Source organism: Oryx dammah, unplaced genomic scaffold (assembly GCF_014754425.2).
Source record: "Oryx dammah isolate SB20612 unplaced genomic scaffold, SCBI_Odam_1.1 HiC_scaffold_2, whole genome shotgun sequence".
Classification (NCBI taxonomy): Eukaryota; Metazoa; Chordata; class Mammalia; order Artiodactyla; family Bovidae; genus Oryx; species Oryx dammah.
The window spans coordinates 157397669-157414709 of record NW_024070186.1 but is presented as its reverse complement, the minus strand read 5'-3'; the positions used below and the strand labels follow the sequence as shown (position 1 = coordinate 157414709).

The 17041-nt window shown below is 57.1% G+C and overlaps 1 protein-coding gene and 1 non-coding gene across 4 annotated transcripts in view; both read left to right on the top strand.

The window, feature by feature from the left end:
- The window catches only part of NPRL3 (NPR3 like, GATOR1 complex subunit), a 33088-nt gene that overhangs the window by 6777 nt on the left and 9270 nt on the right, over positions 1-17041 (top strand). For all 3 annotated transcript variants that reach the window (XM_040229078.1, XM_040229062.1, XM_040229072.1), the window contains 4 exons: positions 4692-4821; positions 5783-5857; positions 10513-10666; positions 11598-11679. In XM_040229078.1, the coding sequence (XP_040085012.1) occupies positions 4738-4821; positions 5783-5857; positions 10513-10666; positions 11598-11679 (395 nt within the window). In that variant the 5' untranslated portion in view covers positions 4692-4737. The remainder of the gene's footprint in view (positions 1-4691; positions 4822-5782; positions 5858-10512; positions 10667-11597; positions 11680-17041) is intronic.
- TRNAE-UUC lies at positions 2117-2188 on the top strand. Its single transcript has one exon. It is a non-coding gene; the product is annotated as a tRNA-Glu (tRNA).

Genomic DNA, 17041 nt, shown 5'->3' with positions numbered 1-17041 from the left:
ATGTTTTCTGGGGAATTCATTCTGCAGTTAGCATAATGAAGACAGGAAACCATTGTGGGTCAGTCAGGATGCCAGGCAGGCTTGCTCCCTAGGGCGAGCTGGTCTCTGCAGATGCTCATTGAACGGAAGAATGCTTTTGTTGGTCATTTTAGCACATTGTTAGCAGTAGCAGCAGCAGCACCTGCTGACCGCGCTCGCGCCCCCAAACCATCAGAGGTGCAAGTTAATGCCCCAGGACCCGGCTGTATTTTGTCTTACGACCTGCCAAGCTCCTGCTCTGCCCCTGGCACCCAGGGGACCCCCACCCAGCCCAGATGTCTCCCCAGAGCAATGCAGTGCTGTGCCTCACACTCACTCCCTGTTTTCCTTGGTTGTCGTTCTCAGAGGGGCTTTTTCTTCTGGAACCAGCAGTGTGTTCCTGCTTGTCGGTTTGCCAGATTGAAGCTGTGTTAACGGGCCTGACGGTCCCCTCTGAGTGTGGCGGTGGCTGGCCCCACAGGAGTGCGGGTGCAGAGCTGTGCTGCCCAGGGTTGTCCTGACTGGCTAGCCATTTAAGTTGAGATGGACTAAAATCAAATAAAAGTAGAAACTGAGTTCCTCAGTTGCACTGGCCACATTTCAGGTTCTCAGTGGCCACCTGTGACGACAAGTAGGGAGAGAAGAAGATGGATATTGTCTGTTTTCTCTTAAGGCCTAAAGGTCAAGTTTATAAAAGATTCTGTCTTCCTGTTAGGGAGGTCAGCTGTGCAGCAGCCACAGGGTCTCAGGAATTGAGGCTGAGATACTTGGTGGCATTGGGTGGTTCTCCTAGCCTTTTGCCTGTGGGGCCTTGTCTGAGCTCCTTGACATGTTTGGGCAGAAAGACTGAGCGCCGCACAGGCGTCCAGTGCATGCGTGCGCTGCTGTGCTCTGATCAGGCCCTTGGCCTCGCTCTTGCTCCTGGGAACTGACCCTCCTTGCGCAGCCTGAGTTCACTCATGAGGATTTGAGCTTTCCTGAGAAGACTGTGTGGTAAGTCTTCCATGTTGGGAGAGTCTGTTCTTCTGATCTTTCTTGGGTGGCAGGTGGTGTAGTCTTGACCTCAGTGGTTAGTGTAAGTGGTGGGACTTCTGCCAGACCTTAGCACTGTGTTAATCGTGATCTTGTAGCTCTTGGTGAGTTTCAGAATCAGTGTGGCCTTGATGGCCCTGGTCCCATCGCAGTGAGCGAGTCCTCCAGCTGGCGGGTGACTGGCCACAGGGTGGCCAAGGCTTCTCCACCCTCCTCTGTCTCAGTTCCCGCTGCCTTCTCCTTGCTTATTCTGGACTCCTGGTATCCCTCGGTGCTGGGGGTGGACTGCTGGGTGCACAGACTCACTGCCTCACGAGTGCCCAGGCTTCCTGCAGCCCCTGCCCTTTCTGTGCCTGGACTTGTCTAGTGCTCTGAACCTGAGCGCCCAGACAGGGTTGGCTGGCACCAGGGGCCTCTGGGACTGAATGCTCTCAAATGCTTCCTCCTCCCAGCAGGCGCTGTGCCCCTGGGAGGGTGTTCGGCAAGTAGGGTTTCTTGTCTCCCCCGCCTGCCCCTCCCAAGAGAGACCCTTGGTCATCACCCCTCCATCTCTCAGAGGGGTCTGTGAGGTCTGTCCCAAGGGCTGAGTGTCCCCTGTGGCACTCAGGCTTGGATGCTGCCCTGTGCCCATCACACACTAAAATGTCCCTGTGGGCTTTATGTGACACTTCGCTAAGAGGCAGGAGTGCAGGGGGCCCTCCTGCCCCTGACAGGGCACCCCCCGGGTTTGGAGGTACGTAGTACACCTGGGCGCCCCAAGAACGAGGAGGGCAGAGTTGGACGCCCTTCCAGGCTGTCCCGCTCTCTGTTTGGGACTGGCCGGAGAGCGCGCCCTGTCCCCGGGGGTCTCAGAGTGGGCGGCCTGGGTTTGACTTCCAGCTGCACTGGTTCATCTTTCTAAATGTGTTTTCTTTTTTAATCTCTAAGTTATTGCAGAAATGTTAGTTTTTATAACAGTTATTTTAGTGTATTAAAATATATCATTATTTACCCCACCTTTCATCATCAAAACAAGGGAAAAGGATTTTTGTAAATTTTGGAAACATCAAACAAATATTGAGAGAATTCCCTGATGGTCCAGTGGTAAGGACTTGGTGCTTTCATCGCCGGGGCCCAGGTTCAATCCTTGGTTGGGGAATTAATATCCTGCAGGCCGCATGTCATGGTCTGAAAAAAAAACCAAACAAATATTGACACTTTTTGTTTCAATTTGCTATTTATGACTGTTATGTCGCCTGGCCCCACATCTCATGACATAGCTGTCTTTGTGCATGTTACGTGGGCAGATGCTGTATAAAGCCTGCTGCTACTACTAAGTCGCTTCAGTCGTGTCTGACCCTGTGTGACCCCATAGACGGCAGCCCACCAGGCTCCCTCGTCACTGGGATTCTCCAGGCAAGAACACTGGAGTGGGTTGCCATTTCCTTCTCCAATGCATAAAAGTGAAAGTGAAGTTGCTCAGTTGTGTCCGACTCTTAGTGACCCCACGGACTGCAGCCTACCAGGCTCCTCCGCCCATGGGATTTTCCAGGCAAGAGTACTGGAGTGGGGTGCCATTGCCTTCTCCTGTATAAAGCCATTCAGGTGTTTTTCTCATTATAAACCTGTAGTGTTAAGCTCTGGTGAGTGGATTTCTGTGTGGGCCAGACTTGCCCACATAAGCAGAGTAGCCAGACAGCAGAGGGGTCTCCCCAAGTGCCTTCCGGGGTTTGGGGGTGGCTTTTACTTGAAGCAGCACCTCTGCGGTTGGTCCCCTCTGCAGACCTTTGCTCTCTGGGCCCAGGTGGGGAGAGTGCTTTTCAGGCGGCCTTGGGGTTTGGAGGCTTATAGGTGTGAGTGAGACCACCGCTGCTTGCCTCTGAGTCTCAGGGCCTGTCCTGTGGCCCGGTGAACTCAGGTTCCTGGACGGGAGGCTGAGGCCAGGGCTCAGGCCCATCTGTGGCTCTTCGTGGCAGAGCAGAGGTTTTGGAGGAGATTTTTCATATCACAGTAAAAAGTGAAGTCTCTGGGCGGTGGGTGGTGTTCTCCTATCTGTCCTCATGGTGCCCGGAGTCACGGGGTGGCAGAGTAGCGGTGGGTTTGCTGAGATAGGGCAGGAGGCGCTGGCGCTGGGCCAGCTGCTGGGGCAGCAGTGTCAGGGAGGCTCCACCGCCCCGTGTCCTCTCTGGTCTCCAGGCCCTGGCATGGCTTCCCAGGCAGAGCGAGCCATCGAGAGGTTTTGAAGAAAGACCTAGAGTCTCCCGTGTCTGGTTGACTCACCAGAGGGCCGTGTTCCCAGGAACGAGGCCCCACAGCGGGAGCCGAGGCCAGGCTGCAGGCCCTGTGTTTCCAGAACATCTCTGATGGTGTCTGTGCGGGAAGGGCCGACCGCAGCCCTGACTGTGAGAGGCACGGCGGCCCTTGCTGACAGACCCTCTGTGTCTGGTTCGTTTGGGGGCCCCAGGTGACTGAGCATGGCTAGAGGGCCATGTCAGTCCTGGAGGAAGACTGGACGCCAGTGTGACCCCGCCCTAGGCCTCAGCGGTTTCCGAGGGACTCCCATGGCTGTTGGTCTCGTTTATGCTCGTCTGGTGTTGGGTGCGCACAGGCAGCCGCTACCGTGGGGCCCCTTCCTGGACCCTTGAGTCCCTCGGTGTCTGGTTGCTTTATAGCCGAGTGGAAGCAGCAGCACGCACAGTGTGCGGCCCTCCTTCCTCTGAGGGCGAGGGTTCTCGGGGCAGGTCCCCCCCAGAGCGTGGCCCCTGGGAGAGGCCCGGGGTGCTGCCGCCAGCCCCACGGCTCGGGAAGCCTGTGTCCTCAGTGGCCCCTGTGGAGCCCTCCCCGCACAGCCTGTCCTCCCACCTGGATGCTGGAGAGGCTTTTCCCCAGTGGGGGGATGAGCACAGGATTTGCTGCCCTCTGGCTCCACGCTCGACATGGGCCGTCTGTGTCTGCAGAGTGGAGGCCCCAGGCCTGGGCTTGGAGACGAGGTTGCCCTGCACTCTCCTCCCTGTGGTGATTCCCCCACCCCGACGCCCCGGGCAGGAGGGAAGGGGCCGTGCTGCCGGGCCCACAGCCAGCTCACCAGCCCTTCCTCCTCCGTGGCCTCCATCTCTCTCTGTCCCTCCATCCTCGTGGTCATTGGATCTGCGCATTTCGTGTGTCTGCAATGTTTTCCTGAATAAAAGCTGGAGGGTGACATGTTTAGGGTGCGGGAGGCCTGGGAGCTGCCCTGGGATGAGAGCGGTTCACAGGCTCCAATATGTGCATCCCCTTGGGCCTCAGTCAGCACTGAGGGGCCGGCGTTTGGGGGCTTGAGGGGCGCCCCACAGCCCTGGGCCCATTAAGGGAGCCCCCGCCCCCGGCCTCTGAGCCTTAACAAGGTTCCTCAGGGCCTTGCCAGTGCCTGCAGCCTTCCTGAGGGCAGACACCTCTCTCCTCCTGCCTGGACGGGGGCCAGGGTGGCAGCACATGCCCTGTGGTACCGCTCGAGCCTTCACCTTGTAGCTCTGCCCTGACCCTGGGGGTTGCTTCCGAAACGCAGCTGTCAGGTGGAAGCTTCCCGGTCCTAGTAGGCAGCGCCGCCCCCACCCAGGGCAGTGGGCCTGCTGCTGTGGCTCTCAGTTAACTCTTCTCACTCCACTGTCTTGTTAAATTTTAAGGTTTTCAGATGTCATTCTGGCAACAATTTTGGCAACCAAGTCTGAAATGTGTGGCCAGAAGTTTGAACTGAAGATCGACAACGTGCGGTTTGTTGGGCACCCGACGCTGCTGCAGCACACGCTGGGCCAGGTACGGGCTCCCGGGCAGGCGCGGGCCCCTGGCTCCGTGGCCTTTGGGGCTGTGGAGGGCAGAGCCGTCAGGTGCTTGCCCACCTGCACCTCCTCGTAGGCCCTGAGTCCCTGCCCGGAGCTTTTGTTGTTTGCATCTGGAGTCTCTCTGGACCGTGGCCTTCCCCTTTGTGTATACCATGTCTGTTTTGGGGGGATGCCAAGAGAGGGAGGTCAGCAGTGTGTCAGACCCTTGACCTTTATATAAAGCAGTGCAAGCATTTCTTCTTGCTCTTTCAGTGACGTCCTAGCCAATAGTATTATCAGTTTGGCTCTCACTGTCGTGCTGAGCCCGCTTTGTGTGTTCTCCGTGGAGACTGGATGCCCTGTTACCCAAGGGGATTTGCACACTGGAACTGCCAGTCAGTCCTCTGCATGCAGGCAGAAGCGACACCAGTGTCCCTGGGATTCTGAAGGGTTTTGATGTGACACACACATGATCCAGAAATCCTGTGAGGGCCTGGGGTGTGGTCCTCAGGTGTTCTCGTCTGGAGGAGAGCTTCTGAGACAGCAGGAGCTGCCAGAACTGGAGGCACAGGGCTGGAGACAGGCCTGATGGGTGGCCCGGGGATCCCTTTGCCCCTGCTGGCGACGCTTGTCGGCAGCTGGTGCTTAGGCCCTGGGCAGGCTGGTGCCCCAGTGGGCCATGCCGTCTCCTCCGGGCAGCCAGCTCACTCGAGGTGACGGGGCAGTCTTGTCTGTTCGGGTCACAGCACTTTTCTGCTCCTTTCTCCACCGTGACCGTCTGTCCGTGCAGCGTGCACTTGCCTGTGCAGACTCTGGGTGCCTCTCAGAGGCCTCGGGCTTGGTTCTCCTCTGGTTCCAAGTACTCTGGAGCATCATCCTGCCTGTGGTGGGATTGCTTCAAGTGCTTGTCGTGGCAGGTGGTGGCTCTCACTCACAGAACTGTGCCCCTTTCACAGGTCTCCAAAACTGACCCGTCCCCGAAGAGGGAGGCTCCCACCATGATTCTTTTCAATGTGGTGTTTGCACTGAGGGTGAGTCTAAATGACTGAAGAGCAGATCAGGGAGGAGGGGGCGTTGGGGGAAGGGTGGGGGTCACGGGGGAGGGGTGGGGGAGGAGGTGCTGAGGAGGAGGGGTTGGGAGAGGGGCTCAGGGAGGGGTGGAGGGGCAGTGACTCATTTCTGGTTACTGTGTCCTTCACTCAACTCAGCCCACTCTGGGCACAGCACTGGCCCCTCCTGGGTGCTGGAAGAGGCTAACTTCATCCTTCCCCTCTTTTTAAAGTAAAATGTACATAAAGCTTATCATCATAACCATTTTACAGGACATTTTGGTGGCATCTGGCAACAGTGTTATGTAACCATCACTGCCTCCCTATTTTCATTGTCCCAAAAGGACATCAGTTATTCCAATGCTCTCTCCTCTCCCAGCCCTGGGAACTACCAATCTGCTTTCTCTTTCTGTGGGTTTACCTGTTCTGTATGCTTCATGTGAAAGGGATCCTACAGTATGTAAGCTTTGATGTCTAACTTCTGTCACTTAATGTAATGGTTTTGAGATTCATCCAGTTTTTCATAATCTTTTTTTTTTTAAATTGAAGTGTGGTTGATATATAATGTTTCAGGTGTATAGCAAAGTGATTCACATATCTATGTATTTTTCAGGTTTTTTCCATTACAGATTATTATAAGATATGGAATATAGTTCCCTGTGCTGTACAGTAGGTCCTTGAGGGTTTTCTAAATAATCTTTTAATTGAATCAAGCATGTTTTAATGTGTATCAGTACTTTATCCCTTTCTATGGCTCAATCATATTCCACTGAATGGAGATCATACTTTATCTATTGGTGAACTTTTGGGTTGTTTCCACCTTTTGGCTGTAAGAAAAATGCCGTTAAGGACATTTATGTACAAGTTTTGTATGAACACATGTTTTCATTTCCCTTGGGCGCATACCTAGAAATGGACTTGCTGGCTCATGTGGTGACTCAGTGTTTAACCTTTTGAGAAGCTGCCAGACTGTCTTCCACAGTAGCTGCACCATTTTACACCCCCACCAGCCATGTAGGAGAGTTCCAATTTCTCTACATTCTCAGCAACATTTGTTAACGTTGGGTTGTTTTCTAATTAAGACTAATTACTTCTTAAGGCAGTTCCTAGCACTGTCTGAAGTTTTGTTTTCACTAGTTAGAGGAAATTTCTTCTTGGTAAAGCTGTCAAAGGGCTTCCCAGGTGGCTTAGTGGTAAAGAACCGCCTGCCAGAGCAAGAGATGCAGGTTCGATCCCTGGTTCAGAAAGATCCCCTAGAGGGGGAAATGGCAACCTACTCCAGTATTCTTGCCGGGAGAATCCTATACGCAGAGGAGCCTGGTGGGCTACGGTCCATGGGGTCACAAAGAGTCGGACCCAACTGAGCACAGCACGGAGCTGTCAGAATACAAGGGATCTCAGTAAGCGTGAGAAGCACTCATGGGTAGGACTGGCTGGTGTTGCGAAGGAACTTTGAAATCTAGGAGATGTGTGTTCAGTTAAATATGGCACTCCTCCACCAGCAGATTTCACTGGAGAGTCCAGTCGTTCTTTCTGGTTGGCACACGTGAGCTGCAGGTGGCTTTCGTACAGAAGCGTCAGAGAATGATTGTGCCTTGGTGACAAGGAGCAGGCATTGTGCCCTGTTCCCTGCGTGGTGGCGGGAGTAATTCCAGCAGGAGCAGACCTGCCACCTCAGCTGCCTTCTGAGTCTCACCAGGCTTTTTTGATCTCACTGAAGAGTTTAGAATTAAAATAATGCTGGAGAAAATCTTTCTTCATTATGAAGGGAGCTGTCTTCTCAAAACTGCCCCCTTGCTGATCAGTGGAGAGCTGCCAGTTAGACACAGTGGTCTCTGCTGGTGACTGTGGGGCTGGAGGTGCCCAGAGGGGAAGCGTTGCTTTCTGCTTCGTGCACTTGGGTGGCGTGTGCTCGTTCAGTGTCTTTTTATTGTTTATGTCATTATGTACTGCAGACATCCACAGAAAGAACTGAGTGATGTTGAAGACAGACCGAAACCATGACCAGTGCTGTCCACCCGTCAACTCTGATAGCCCCTCAGGGGCGGGGGTGTGAGGAGCTGCTGCGGCCCCGCCCTGGATGTTGCAGGCAGGCCCTCATCTCTGGGAGCAGCGGCATGTGATAGCCGAGTGTGTGACTCCCCTGGGCGCGGCAGTCAGGGAAAAAGGCAGATTTTAAAGTGTATGGGGATTTTTATAATAAGCACGCTGGAGATAATCCTGCTGACCAGTGGCCGGAGAACAATTAGGGTGGTAGTTTATACACTAGTGTGTTTTGTGGCCACCGCAGGTGAGAACGGGGGTGAGGCCAGACGCTGGAGTGAGCGGCGGCGGGGGGGGGGGTCCCTCGCAGGTTAAAGCCGCAGGAAAAGGCAGCGTAGGACTTCAGAGCACAGAGGCAGTGATGTGAGCAATGGGAGGAATTGAATGCAAGGTAAAGAGAGTGGATGGGTTTTATTTCCTCTTTTCTGTAGTCATATAAAAACGTACACTTTTTGCTTTGAAGTTTTCAGCATGCCCTGGGCTCGAGACAGTAGACTGATGACCCTTGTGCCCCTGTCTCAGATCCCACGGCTGGTGCCTCTGCCCCTGGCTCCTCTGCCCCTGGCTCCTCTGCCCGACCCCGTTGCCTGGCTGAGGACGACAGGTCTCAGAGCTCCTGTCTGTTCAACCCTACGTACTTCAGGAAGCGTCTCTGAGAGGGGGCAGCTGTTGTACACCATACCTGACAGAACTAACTTATGTAGGTAGCAGCTAGTGTCTGGTTCATGGAAACGTGTCCCAGTCACCACAGCGTTTTTTTCCTGTTGGCCTGTCTAAACTGGAGTGAAAACCAGAAACCAGCCCACAGAAGCGTGGGGGCCTGTGTGCCCAGGCCTCTAACGCTCCCCTCCTCTCCATCTAGAACTCTCTCCTCCTTTATCCCGTGGACGGGTCCACAGTCAGACCCATCTCTGTGCAGACAATCCCTGTATCTCCTGCAAACTGGACATCTGCTCTGAGGGCCTGACTGTTTGGTGGGAGTTTCACGGGTGAGACAGTCTCACTGGCGATGCCCTGTGCGTCATGCTGCTTCACATCATGTCTGCAGGGACGGCCTGTTTCTCAGAGCTCCAGCGGGGCTGGCGCATCCTTGGTGGTCACCTTCTTGGTGTACCCCACATAGCCTGGGCTCTCCAGGCACCTCGAGCCAGGGCCAAGCCTTGCAGCCAGTCGGGACACCTAGGCACACTCGTCCATGTGGGCCTCGCGCAAGAGTGTGAGTGAGCGGCCCTGGGCACCTGATTTGTGGCACCGTCCTGCCCCAGCCAGTAGACGTGTGTTGGGGGGGGTCAAGGAGTGACCATGTGCTCAGGTCACTCGCCTCCCTCTGCTTTGCTGGGAGGAGGACTTTTACATAGATTTTTCTAAAATCTAAGGCAGAACATTTTGATTTGAGGCACTTGTGTACACACTTAACCCAGACCCTGTATCCTGTGACCTTCCAGGGACCCTTGAGCGGCCCTCCTGGATGTGGGGAGGGCTGCGGTCTGCAGGGGGGCCCGGCCTGGACCTAGCCCTCAGCCCCTCGCCGCACAGGTGTGCTGCCAGGGGTGAGTTCTGCTTGTGAATGCGGATCTGCTAGGAGCTAGAGTGTCTCCAGCTCCAGGTGAGGAAGGTGTTTACTTTGTCTAGGTCAAGGTTTGGCCCAGGAGCCTGGCTGTGGACCTTTGCCAAGGGCCATGCCTGCAGATAAACAGGAGGGGAGGCCAAGCGGAGGCTGTAATCGGGGCCGCCACTCTCCCCTCCTCCCACCTCCACCCGGGATGACTCAGCCTCCCTCTCGGCTCCTGGGGTGCTGAGTCATGCGGGCGGTTATCAGCTCTGGGGGGCATCTTCACAGACCTGCCTGCCCTGTGAGACCTGCATCTCACAGCTGCCTGCCCCACCCTTGGCCTGGGCGGGTGCGCAGGCCTGGCCTGGCTGTGGCCCCCGATAGGTGCCAGGGTTAGCAGAGGGGTGCAGAGGGGCGTGCAGGGCCTGCTGGGCTGTCAGCCAGCTCTCGGGAAGAGCGCGTCCTCTGAGGACGGGGGTCGTCACTGAGTAGTGGCCCATGCTTGTGTCTCACGCTGTGTCCCTGTTGTTGCCTGTGTGCTTGTGCGACTGAGCTCTCAGCAGCTGCTCCCTGGAGACTGTGGACACCGCCGAGGCTCTGCTCCGTAGGCTTGCTCTGAGCACTTGACCCGGGGGCTGATGGGAGAGGGAGGAGCCTTGTTCCTCCTCAGGGAAGCCTGTGACCCTGGGTCCCCCTGCACGTGGTGGCGGGGTCTGGGCCTTCCGTTGTGTCACTGGGCTGTTCCTGCCAGGCCCAGAGTGCATTCCTGAACGTCCCCCGCGTCCCTGGACGTGCTGGCCTGGGGCCCTGAGTACGGGACCCTCTCTCACATGTTAGGAGTGCCTGTGTGCCTGTCCCTTCCCACTGGGGACCCCACAGGGCCATCTGTGCTGCCGTGTGGGCAGCAGCTCCATGCCCACCGGGGAACGTGAGCAGACTGGCGTTGCTGGGAGAGGCCCTCGAGGGGACCCGGGACGGGAAACCCAGAGAGGGCTCTTCCGTGGTCTGAGTGACGCTGCGTGTCCTCCCGGGCTGCCCACAGGCCCACGCGGACCCGTCGCTGATCAGCTGTCTGCACACCCTCTCCCGTCGCATTGCCACCGTGCTGCAGCACGAGGAGCGCCGCTGCCAGTACCTCACGCGGGAGGCCAAGCTGATCCTGGCGCTGCAGGACGAGGTGTCCGCCGCGGCTGACGGTGAGCGCGCCGGCAGCTCCTCCCGGGTACGGAGGCTAGCGGGCTCTGGGCTGGACTGAGCATGCCCTGGGCACACAGCAAGACCCTCAGAGGTCCCAGCCAGACCCAGGGTCCCAAACTGATACTCTGGGAGTGGCTCCCCAGCCCAAAATGTTCCCGTCCCCCAGACCCCACATGATGGCTCTTCCTGCAGGTCAGGTACTACCTGGTCCTGCTGGGCAGTCTCCCTGGGGTGGGGGGCATGCGGAAGGGCAGCGTCAGGCTGCAAGGAGGCCTCTTCTTTGCTTTCAGCAGAATTTAAGGGGAGCCCAATTGAGCGGTCAGCTGACCAGTTATTAAGGGTAGTATCTGCTGATCGACCCGCTCGAGGCCTTGGTGCACTGTCAGCATTTCAGAGCTGAGAGATGCCCCCTCTGTCACAGGCCTTGCACCTCTGTCTTCTCAGGCCAGCATCTCCATAGCAGAAGAGAAACCCAGGACTACATTTGCCAGTGAGCTTGGGCTAATTTTAGCTATAAGTAAAAGTACATGTGAATGTGCCACTTGGAAAAATTGGTTTTTGATGTTCAACAGTTGTCAAAATGTGTAATACAATTATTTTCCCCAGTTATGTACTATTTATAATAACAATCCAGAAGTTTTATCTTTTAAAAACATTTTTAAGAGTTTGTGACTTTTTCACCAGAATTTTTTAAAGTTCAATGTAAGTACATCTATTTTTTGTTAGATGTTACGTGAAGCCTGTACCTGCAGAGTTAGGTGAGGCCAGCAGTCAGGGGAAATCCAGAAGACGGTAGTGCGGACCAGCGGGCAACGTTCTGATGTTTGGTGTACAGTCACTTAAAGTTCTTCTTAGCTTAAACTCGCCATCTGGCCTGTGTGAGCTCTGTGCTGTGCAGGCTCTGAGTCCCCTGTGTTACAACTCTTGCAGCAAATGACGGACCTCAATCCCCATTCCACCACATCCTGCCCAAGTGCAAGCTGGCAAGGGACCTCAAGGATGCTTATGACAGGTAAGACGAGCGGCCTTCTGCCCAGGGCCTCCGCAAGGTGGGTGCCACTTCCCCGCTCTGCCTGAGGTGGGAGGGAGGGCAGGAAGGCGCCTGGCTGGGATGGCACCCCAGACTTTGCTCTGACTAGAAAATGGACCTGAAGAAAGCTGTGTGTGGGGCCTAGAACGCAGGCTGATGCTGACTGAGCACAGCACCTACCGTGTTGCAGGCCCGCCTTCTTCAGGCGAGGTCACTGTGGCCGCCGCACCCAAGAGGCGACTGAGGTTCAGGGTCTAGGGCTGGCCCTGCTGCCCCCACTAGCTCTAGTCTTGGGGGTTTGGGACACTGAGTGTGTGGGCAGCAGGCAGTGGAGACATGGCGGGAACCCCAGCTCAGCACCAGCTCTTAGTGTGGACACGCAAGGCACTCCTCTGCTTTCTGAAGCGTGTCCATGGGGCTTTGACCACTGCTCCCTGGCCCTGGGTCTGCGGGACCCCAGTCCTGGGTGAGTGCCGCTGGCTGGCAGCTTCTGTTCTGCACCTGGCCAGTGGGCTCACCAGAGGCCTCTCGGGGCTGAGGGGACCGGCGTGTTGCTGGACGGAGGGCGTGAGGGGCCCGGCCCTCTCACCTCCCCTTGCCACCAGCCTCCCTGCCCCGTGTCCTCCCTGCCCCGGCCTCCATCCGGGAGACCGTGTTCCCCGCTGGAGGTGGGCTTGACCTGACAGCTCTGGCCAGAGCCTCCTCTGAGATGGTGGTTTGTCCATATCCTTTCCTTTTTCCATGTAAGTTTTCTTTTTCCCCATGAATTCTCTCTCTCTTTTTTTTTTTTTTTTTGCTGCAGAGTGGGGCTTGTGATAGTTTAATTCCCCAACCAGGGATTGAATCCTGGCCTCCTGCAGTGGCAGCATGGAGTCCTAACCACTGGGCTGCCAGAGATTTCCCCCCTCCTTTTTTTAAATGTTAATGTTTTTTCTGATTTCATCAATATTATGTATTTATTATAGACATAAGAAAGTATAAAGAAAATAAAACCATCTGTAATCCCATGCCCAGTGATAATCATTGTGATGTTTTGGTAATTGTCCTTTTGTTATTTAGCTTAAGCCTTTGAAGAGGTCCCCTGTCGGTCAGGTCTGAAAGTCAGAGCACTGGGCTTCTTTCCCCTTAGACCTCGCCAGGTCCTGTCCCGGTGGCAGGATGTGTCAGGTGGCTGCATGCTGTGTGCCCCTCAGAGGGCGCGAAGCACAGGAGGGTGAGCCCGCAGCATACTGTGTGTGCGGTTGCCCTGTACCTCCATGTGCAACTTAGATATCTGTCTGTTGGTAAATAAGGACCGGCTTTGCTGCCCAGCTGCCTGCCGCCTCCCTGGGGCTTCATGGGCTCCGGCTTTTGCTGCTGAAGGACATCCGGCTTAGCCACACGTGTTTTTTTTTTGTGGGTGCCTGTGCATCCCTGAGAGAAATTCCTAAGTGGAACTGCCGGCTGAGTAGTCAGGTGTGTGTGTCACGGAGGTGCCGCCCTCTATGGCTGTGTCTGCCCACCTGTCAGCAGCACCTGACTTTGCCACACACAGTCTTGTGAGCTTTTGGGTTCTGCTGACCACGGTGGGTGGTGGTTGGTGTCTCAGGTCAGCCAATATGAATGCAGGTGTGCACGTCTTCACCTGGGCCCACCCCTGTTCCCTTCTCTGTGAACGCTCTGCTCTGGCCCCGTTTCCTCCTGGGGGGGCGCAGGTGCCTTTAGGTGGGAGGGAGAGCTGTCCTCAGGGATGCACAGTGTGGCTGCTGTTACCGTGTCTTTATTTCAGTGACCTCTGGGTGTAAGAGGACATCAGAACAGCGTCCCTTGAAACTGCATGCTAGATCCAAGCCAGTGTGCGCTTACAGTAAAAAGCAGTCCAGAGCCAGACAGTATGTTTCTGAGCAAACAATGAGCTGTGAATTCTTAGGCTTGAATTGTGTTGAGATGCTGACCCTCGAGAGTTGACAGCTGCTTTCATGGTCTGCTGGAGCGGCCGAGCCCGGAGCTGGGGCAGCCCAACGCCCTCTAGTGGCAGCAGTTCCAGGGACAGGCGTCAGCACTCAGCAAGAGCAGCTCCCGGATCCCCCATTCAGCCCTTTGCCTCCTTCCTGAACCCAGATGACCCCCTCCCTGTCTCAGGCCCCACTCTTGTGCCCTGGGTCCGCCAAGTGCTTCTCCTGTAGGAATCCCAGGCCATCCGTGTCCTCCCCTGTCCCCGCCTGCTGACAGCAGCGGCTCTGACCCAGCGGGAAGGCTGTGAGGGTCTGGCCTGACCCACCCTGCTCCTGCAGGGCGGGCTGCACCGAGGGGCAGGAAGGCAGGTGGTAGGGAGCACACAGCCCTTTCTCGGTGGAGGCTCGCCGGCAGGCCCCGGGAAGGGCTTTCTTAGAGCAGAAGCAAGAGGCCTGAAGCTGAGGTCTGGTTGAGGTTCGAGGCTGGGCCAGGACCTTGCACAGGGGCGTTCTGGACTGAGTGCTTTGACTACAGTCCCGTGTGTGGTGTGGCTTGGAGGCCCTGTGCGCTGGCACCTCTGCGTCTTTGAGCCGCTGCTGCCGTGTGACTCCGTGGAGCCCTCTGCTTCTTGCCCAGCACCTGTGTCTCCCCTTGTAGCTGGGTTACTTCAGCAACAGCATCCCCCGAGGTTGGGGACGTCCCCTGGCCATCTGTGTTCAGCATGTGGATCCCGTGGTGGGGCTTGAAGAAGTGTTTGCCAAGCAGTTCCTGGCCTCTGGGGGTGCTGGGGGTGCTGGGTACTCTGCCTTGCTCACGGCTGCCTGTCCAGAGCAGGGCCGGGCCCACAGACTCGCCCACGAATATCCTGGGAGTTTCAGTCCTTTCCACAAAGTGTACCTGTGTTGGAAATTGCAGTGCTGGCTGTTAGGAGCCCACCTAGTCCTCTTGGATCATTGCAGTGTTGTGCCTGTGTGTTGTGTTTGGGACCAGAGGGTGCAGGGCTGGCTTCAGAGGTCTCTGGTCTGGGGCAGGGAGAAGGGTGACTGGTGTGAGCCCACAGGAGGACGTTAGGTTAGGGACTGAAATTTGGATGCTGAGATGTGAGGTGGGGGATGAGCTTGCATCCTGTGCCGTCTGGGATGTGAAAGATAAGAGCTTGTTGAAAGGCCAGTGTGATCGCCTTGGGCCTCGGGCTCTGGGGGCGCATCTATCTCGTGTCGCAGGCTGGGCGGGGTCTCAGAGCTGCAGTCCAGTGTGTGGTGTGGCCTTATCCGTGTGAGGGGCTGGATAAGCCTCACACGGGCACAGTGTTTTCCTCAGTGTCCCCAGCAAACCGTTAGCTGCACTGAGGGTACAAGTGCGAGCTGCTCAGGACCGTCTTCGGGCCCAGCCTCTACTCTGCTGGCGCTCAGTCGCTCAGTCCTGCCCAGCTCTTCGCAACCCCATCGACTGGGACCCCATGGTGCTGCACAGGCCTTGACGGTTTGTCTGCCTGGTACCAGATTTGGCACCTCTGCTGATCCCCGTGAGGCCCCAGGCTACACCTACCCCTGCCCCCTCCTCTGCGTCCCTTTTCTTACCACTCTCTCTGGCTTCTTGTGTTCACATAGTTTGCTTACAATTCCCTGTGTCTTTCCTGGCACGGCTGACTGGGAGCCCCCAAATGCAGGCTGTAGATTGTGCACCAAGAGCCTGAACCAGTGCCTGGGGCCTCCTCCTGGACCTGGTGGCTCAGCAGCTTGCACATGGCATCGCTGGGCTCCTGGAGGAGCCCCCTTGGCTACATTTGAAAAGAGGAATCTCGGCGTTTACTATGACTCTGGCATCCCAGCAGCTGCCTTGTGCCATGCCCTGGAGGGGAGTTCAGAGACAGGAAGACCTTGGTTCTGAGTCCACTGCCTTTCTGAGCAGGGGTGAAGTGAGCTACATATAAGCCACAGCTTGTGGCCCCCTGCAGCTGGGGGCCTGAGACCCTCTCTCACCCCTCCAGGGGGACGGCTGGGGACAGGGAAGCCCGGCGAGAGGGCCCGGCCCTCCAGGTGCCCCGGTGGCAGCACAGGAGAGGGAGCGACGCTGGGGCCCGCAGGAGCCCTGGGGGCAGTGAGGTCACAGGCGTGCCCCGTGTGCTTCCCGTGGTTCCTCTCCCTGGTGCCGTTTCCCTGCTGGAGACAATAAGGACTGATTTTTACATTTGAAACTGCTGCCTGTGGATTCTGCACAGCTCTTTGGACAGGGCTGTGGGGAGGGACTGTAAGAACAGCCTGTGGATGTGGGCCAGGGGCCGCAGGCCGCCTCTAGCACCCAGATCCCTGAGCCTGTGCCTGAGAGCCCCGAGGCCTGAGTGCCAGCAGCGCGGGCCAGAGTGTGGCAGGAAGAGGGCCACCCAGGGGGCACAGGCCCCACACCCTTCTCTGCACTAGCAGTCACTCCTTCTGTGCCTGGCACCCGGGCCAGGTCAGGGCCTCAGCTTTGTTCCTGAGAGACGGCAGCCCAGAGGGTCTCATCCTCAGGCCTCCTCCTCCCTCCAGGCGGGAAGTGCTCTCAGTGTCCCTGCCTGTTGCTGGCTGTGCGGTGAGCATCGCACCTTGTGGATTCTGGTCGGAAAACAGCACTGACCGCGGACAGGAGGGCCTGCTGCTGTCCAGTGCACAGGACAGATGGCAGCTCGGAGCCGCCCGCGGGGCCAGGGCCAGGCTTGGGGCTCACCCCACTGAGAAGGTGGGCCTTGAGTTGAGATCTGTACGCAGGGAGGAGCCTTGGCACCCCTGAGGGAGAGCGTGTGGCCAGGGCAAGTCCACGAGCTTGGAGAGCAGCAGGGCGGCCTGTCCTGCTGGACTCTCCAGCAGGAGGACACAGGGTTGGCAAGAGTGGGCAGGTCTCACAGGGCTCTGGCACTTTGGGGTCTTGGCTGGGATTGCTGAGGTGGGACCCCTGGGGGTCTGCGTAGGGAGGGCGGATTGGGGAGGCCAGAGTGGAGCAGGTATGCACTTTGTCCCTGCATGGAGCAGGCAGGATTGACAGGCGGTCTGAGGTGGGATGTGAGACAGAGAGTCACAGTCGCTGTGCTTGGCCTGAGCAAGGTTGGGGAGATGAGGGGTGCCAAAAGCCCAAGCTGGGGCTGGCGTGGCTGCTGGCTGTGGAGCGCCTGCAGGGCTGCACCATCGGCAGCAGCTTCGGGATGTCCGGGGGCCGGGCACCGCCACCCTTCCCTCCCACTCCCCCTTCCTCTCCCGCTGCTCCCCCTTCCTCTCCCGCTCATCTCTCCCTTTTGGTGATGGGCTCTGTCCTGCCTGGCCGCCCATCGTGCAGAGGAAGCCCTGGGACGCCCGGGTGCATTGAGCCTCCAGGGCAGAGATCGGAGAGGCTTCCCTGATCCCTTGCCTCTGGTTGGACTGCAGATTTGAAGACT